The sequence below is a fragment of the Leguminivora glycinivorella genome, chromosome 20 (genome assembly GCF_023078275.1).
Source record: "Leguminivora glycinivorella isolate SPB_JAAS2020 chromosome 20, LegGlyc_1.1, whole genome shotgun sequence".
In the NCBI taxonomy this organism is placed as follows: domain Eukaryota; kingdom Metazoa; phylum Arthropoda; class Insecta; order Lepidoptera; family Tortricidae; genus Leguminivora; species Leguminivora glycinivorella.
The window spans coordinates 15,098,530-15,104,948 of NC_062990.1; the positions used below are offsets into that span (position 1 = coordinate 15,098,530).

At 37.9% G+C, this 6,419-nt stretch overlaps 1 protein-coding gene across 1 annotated transcript; it reads left to right on the forward strand.

The window, feature by feature from the left end:
- The first annotated feature begins 310 nt into the window (after window positions 1–310).
- Window positions 311–5,550, forward strand: LOC125236955. The gene is made up of 4 exons (XM_048143874.1): window positions 311–777; window positions 1,760–1,983; window positions 3,810–3,902; window positions 5,453–5,550. The coding sequence occupies exons 1-4, from the start codon at window positions 686–688 to the stop codon at window positions 5,548–5,550; spliced, it is 507 nt and encodes a 168-aa protein (XP_047999831.1). The 5' UTR covers window positions 311–685.
- The last annotated feature ends 869 nt before the right edge of the window (window positions 5,551–6,419 follow it).

Sequence of the window (6,419 nt, forward strand, 5' to 3'; positions counted from 1 at the left end):
AAACACAAAATTAGGTTGTACGATTTACGAAAATTCTAACTCCTATTGATATATACCCGTGTATGCGATTTAACGTAATCAACTAATAAGAATTATTATTTTGTAATCGCATTAGGTAAAGTAAATAAAAATACAAAGTGAATTAATAAATATAATAATCAACTGTACCAACTTTTCGACCACATAAGTACATTATAATCAGAAGACAGTCAGTGGCAGCCCTGAGGTAGCGAAGATGCAAAGCTTGCCCGACTATCGGGTACGTTGGCGTCGCGTGAAGGTTTATAGCTCTTGCCAGTCTTAGGAAACTCCTATATAAAAAAATAATGTATGGCAAAAGATTCCCAGCATAGCCAACCTAATAACAAAATAAATAATGCAATGGCAACACAAAGGCGGGATTGTCAATTGTGTCAATTTTCTGTATTTTCAAAAGTCAAAACTAACCGTGAAACGAAAATGTAATTCCGTGGACCGTGGTGTTTTTGTTTTCCATGTTTCGTTTTATTCGGTGTTCTTCATCTGAGCAGTGCGTCGAGTTGAGCAATTAAGTTCCTCCGTAGTGTTTCATTTGTGTGATATTGTTATCTTTACGTATTCTCATTAATAAAAGACGTCGAGTTGAAGCAGCGTGCTCCTCCGTCTGCTGTGTCTTTGAGCAATATTATTGAGATAGAGACTCATTATGGATGGAAAAAGCAGAGTCTGTGAAATTTGTGGGGTCAGAGAACGACATAGGCCTGGATTTTTTGGCAATTTCCCAATTGATGAACAAAGGTATGTAATTTAGTAGTGGTTTTCAATTAGTCTAAACAGCGTATTCATAAGTAAAATAGTTTTTCGTTTTCTATTCTGCTTACCTATTATAGAAAAGTAACACAAATGTTCATTTTCTGTGTAAGTCAATTTTATGATGGCATAATTTTTAAATACCTTAATGAAAAAAATATATTTAATAAGAACTTCTCTGGTTCTGAAACTTACAATAATGACCACACTAATATTGAAGCATGAAGAGAGCAGGACATGAATATGAGCGGAGTAATAATATTAAAAAAAAGAAGTGATATAGTAGGTTATAGATTAACCTTCCCGGGGAGATGGTGGGGCTTGCTCCATAATTAATTTTGGCATAATTCAAAATTGAATTGAATTGATATTCCGCTTTGTGTGGTAGGGCACAGCACAGCGGACATCATCTCGCTCGAATCTAGAGCAGAGCCCAACTGGGGTAGTACCTCCGCCTTACAGAAGACCGCAGCCAAATAGCACTAAACCCTACTCATAGTGTTGTGTTCCTGCCGGTGAGTAAGGCTGCCAGAGCTCAACGAGGGTGCGGTGTGCTGATGACGGGAGGACTTACGAAACTAACTTGTTCTGTCTATTGTACTTTGAGTCGTCGGCAACCCGAACCCTCCTTGGAACTTGTACACTCCTTTTTGCTATGTACTTAACACAGCAAAAGGGAGTGTACAAGTTTCTAATGGGGTGGCAACGCGCATGTGACACTGTTTTTAGTTACAGGCGTCCATAGGTTACTGTGACCGCTTTACATCAGGTGGACCATATACTTGTTTGCCACCGACGTAGTATTAAAAAAAATTGAGTGTTACACATATGGGTCTCAAAAGATTAAGTTTATTTTATTTTGTATATCCACATGAAAAATAGCAAACCAAAGCACCAGCTCAGTTTCATTAATTTCATTATAAACTTATGGCTTGACTAGGTATACTAATTTGGATTTGACTGTTTGCAGATGTAGAACCTGGGTTAAAATTGTTGGTAAAGAAGACCTACTGCACATACCAATAGAAAAACTTCGCCAAGTACGTTTTGTGTGTGGTGATCACTTCAAAGCAAAAGATTTCAACAAAAAAGGCAATCGCTTGAAGAAAAGGGCCTACCCTAAGCTGGAGCTTTCTGCACAACCATTGACTGAGCATCAATTAAAAGACTTCCCTCAACATGTCGCAAGCAAAGGTATGTAAAATAATTAAAATAAATATCTTTAAAAACTCTTTTTATATTGGATTATTCAAGGCTGATTTATTTAAATAAAATCTTAATAGTTCAATAGTTCTTTATTTGCATACCATATAAATTTTACAATACATACTGGGTGCCTGGTAATTAATGGACAACCTTCTAACCACCAAGAGGGCACCTTATATTGGTCCAGAAAATCGATATTAACGTTACAATTTTAATACCTAAAATTTAAATAAGTGTGAAAATCTCGAAAACCAGGCGACTTTTACTAAACCTTAAAGTCGATTTTCTGTACCAGTATAAGGTGCCCTCTTGGTGGTTAAAAGGTTGTCCATTCATTACCGGGCACCCTGTATATGGACCCTGAAAAGGGTATCGCAAGAAAAACCTTAAAAAGATTGAAGGCCAAAAGCTTGTCTGTCAAGATCCTTTGACGACCGGTTTGGCCTAGCGCATAGTGATCCTGCCTGCTAAGCCGCGGTCTCGGGTTTGAATCCCGGTAAAAGCATTTATTTTTGTGATGAGCACAGATATTTGTTCTTGAGTAATGGATGTTTTCTATGTATATAAGTATTTGTATATTATACATGGTGTGAAATTTAATAGGTAATATTGACCAATAATGTAGATTCCTTTGACATTTGCTTTAATCCATACTAATATTATAAATGCGAAAGTAACTCTGTCTGTCTGTCTGTCTGTCTGTCTGTCTGTCTGTCTGTCTGTCTGTCTGTCTGTCTGTCTGTCTGTTACGCTTTCCCGCTTAAACCACGCAGCCGATTTTGATGAAATTTGGAACAGACAATCTTTAGACCCTGAGACAAAACATAGGCTACTTTTTATTTCGAAAAAAAGGGATGAAGGGGTTGAAAAAGAGGTTGAAAGTTTGTATGGGATTTCTTAATTTTAAAAGATAAAACCATGAAACTTTATATTTTAGCACTTGATAAGAAATCATTAAACATATATTTAAAGTCACATACAGGTCGAACGCGATTAATTAACATTATTTTTACCTTTAAAATAAACATGGTGGGAAATAAACATTAACTAAAAGCGGGTAGATTATATTTATTTGTCTACCCCGAACATATATATAAATTAATATCGGGTAGTTTTGTGTTGTTTAGATCTCCGGTGACATTTTGCTGGGACGTCAGTCTTCCGCGACCACGGCCAGTGCAACCTGGCCGAAGCGTTGGGAGAAAAGGTAAAAATAATGTTAATTAATCGCGTTCGACCTGTATGTGACTTTAAATATGTGTACAAAGCGCGAGAACTTAAAGTGTTATATCATTAAACATCTTGATAAGGGATAGGGATAGGGATAGCGATAGGGATAGCGATAGGGATAGCGATAGCGATAGCGATAGGGATAGGTATACGGATACGGATAATATGGGTATCGTTAGAGGGATACGGATAATCGGTCGGCGGTCTCTTACAATCAATGTGCTCTAAGACGATCGTTGTTTGCTTGCTTGAAGATTACGTTTGCGATAAGTATAAGCAAAATGTAAAAAATTGTAAGGGATAATAGAAAAAAGTACTTTTTACCCACCGATCATAGTGTCGAAATACGGGCCATGTGGGATGTTTATAAAGGTTTCCCCAGCGTATATAGAATTACCTACGCTGTGGTCGATGTGTAATATTTCTACAATCATTGCAAGCAAAAGTATTAAGTGCAATCGAAATAATCGCAGATAAATATACCTACAGAGAAACCGAAGGATCTAAATGAAAATCTTAATGAATACTTTTATTACGCGGGCGAAGCCGCGGGTAAAAGCTAGTTTGTTATATTTCTGTTTCAGCTCCCACAACCATGGATGACAGTACTAAAACTCCTGCAATTGCCTCATCATCCAAACTGCAGAACCCAGAGGCAACAACCCAAATTACAATGAGTAAGTTGAGTTAATTTAAAAAAAAAAAACCGGCAAAGTGCGAGTCGGACTCGCACACCGAGGGTACAAATTTTAAATAGTCTCATGTTACTACTAAAATAGTACATGTCATACATTAGTTTTTTGGTGGTGCGCGGGGCCGCGGTTTTTTCTTTTTTTGTCTGTTTCTTTTGTGTTTCTGTTTTGGTGCTTGCCTTGTCGTTTTGCCACAAGTGAAGGATTTTTGGCTTTGGGGTAGTGACTTTTGGTCTGAGTAGTTTGCCTCATGCAGTAGTAGTTCCCTTAGTGGTAATAGTGGACATTAAGTTTGACTTTTACGTTTAAAAAAACATACAGACGAATTGAGAACCCCTTCCCTTGAAATTTGGAAGGCGGTTAAAAAAGTGTTCCGCGTGGGAGCACTGTCTGTCTGTTTAGCGACATCTCTTTACGCTTAAAAAAATTGCGCAACCTGTGTAGTACAGATGTGACGCGAAAAGAATTTCCTTCGTATTTTTACGGAAACGTACGAACGTGTTAAGGTGTTTACCCACTACATCGTATCATACCATGACCGTAGTAGAAGCGTGTCAGGCAAAAAAATATTCTATGTATTCAACAGTATGAGACAATACCCACTAGCCCGTTCCGTCACCGACCATACTCGTAGCATGCACGGACCGTCAAAAATTGTCGGCGAGGATATTTTACCGGTGTCGAAACGCTCCGTGCATCGCACGCAACGGTGCTGGAACGATGTGTGCAGGCGGCGAAACGGGTTGTAACCGCGTATGATGACCGTCCTAAGCCCGTCATAAACACGTTGCGTTAGTAGGAAAAAAGCTCACCCCCGCCGACCTCTGGTCATAATTTATTATAATGGATGATAAAAGATTGATTGAGACTGACTAACAAATTTTCAAATATATCTACGCAGTCAAGATAATCATAAGGCAGTCAAGGTAATATAAACATTGAGGTAAGATAAACCTCGGTCGAAAATTTTTATATTGGCCGTATGACGTTTGAAAGTAGTCTGCGAATGGATTTCGTACATTAAAAGCAGAAGAAGTCTTGCTCTTGACGTCGCAGGTTATTGCTACGGGGATGATACGCGGACGCTACGGTCACTAAACCCGCTATGCACCGATAAGAAACGATGTGGACACGTTGTAGTGGGCATGGCAGACCGTGTCGGGTTACATTCCGTGCCTGACACGTTCACAGTCCGGTCATGGTAAGATACGGTGTAATGGGTAAACACCTTTATGCTATTTCAGCCAATCTCAGTACAACATGTACTGACATTGTCTGAACTACCATGACCAATACGAACGTTTCCGTAAAAAAAGAAAGGAAATGCTTTTTGAACTACATCTGTACATTATTCAGGGATAATTTTTTTATAATGTCAACCGAATTCAACAGTTTTTATTTTATTTAAAAAAAAAGTGAACGTAAAATCTATTTGAAGTATTATAAACATTGGCAAGGGTGGTTAAATTGAAAATTAAAATCTGAAAGGTTTTTTGTTATTTCAAATGTACAGTATTGGATTTCATGTTTTTCAGCTTCATCACCAATTCCCATGGAAGCGGTCCCTGCTGCACCCGTGCTAGCTGCATGTATCACAACGCCGGCACTCGTCAAAGGTAATATTAATACTTGATCATGCATCACAAAATGTAGGATGTATATGTAAGTACATTAAAATAGATGACATTTGATGAAGTGGAACTACTGATCATGATATTGATGACGAAATGTTAAACTATCTGGGGGCACGGCAGTGCCCCCGCCAAGTCGAGCAAAAAGAGGCACGGCCTCTTCTGGAAGCAATTCAGACCATTTTCAACCCCTTGTTATTCCGTGATGGATAAAACTAGAAGCCTGAATTTTCAGCACCCAAGCAGTCATTGAAAAACACGGTATATTCCAAATTTCATCTAATTTGAGCCAGTAGTTTAGGAATAATAGCTAGCCAAAGGTTCTTAATTTTGTCCCTCACTGGCTGACTGACATACGATCATCAATGATTATAAGACACTTGGATTGGACTTATTGTCCCAGAGCTGTAAGAACCTCTTTTTGACACATGACAGCGTCCACAATACGTAAACTCGCGCAACCTAATGAATTTTTAAATAAAATCCTGTAATAATATTTAAAAAAATCAAGTACTTAAAAACAATATTTCGCTTACTTTAAACATAATCTAACACATGTTACATTTTTGCGGTGAGTGAGTATTTTACGATATTAGTTTATCATGCAGGATTTACTTATTATGTCATTTATCATTCATTTCTATTTTTAAACTAGTGCTGTGGCAGAGTCTGTCATTTCGATTCAAATGACATTTCAGTAAGTTGACAGAAATCGTATATTTGTTTAAGCGCCTCCTTGTACATAGGGCCTAATAGATTCACCAATTCGAAATTAATCGTTAGATTTGGCAAACGATACGTCTTAGCCACATCGCAACATACTTCAAAACAAATGTGTCAAAAATGTGAACTTACGAATTCGGGACAATAG

What these genes read in the sequence shown, in the direction of transcription:
- LOC125236955 (XM_048143874.1), top strand. Translation starts at nt 686, where the DNA reads ATGGATGGAAAAAGCAGAGTCTGTGAAATTTGTGGGGTCAGAGAACGA. An exon ending in TTCCCAATTGATGAACAAAG is followed by an intron (nt 778 to 1,759) that starts GTATGTAATTTA and finishes GACTGTTTGCAG; the next exon opens with ATGTAGAACCTGGGTTAAAA. An exon ending in AACAACCCAAATTACAATGA is followed by an intron (nt 3,903 to 5,452) that starts GTAAGTTGAGTT and finishes CATGTTTTTCAG; the next exon opens with CTTCATCACCAATTCCCATG.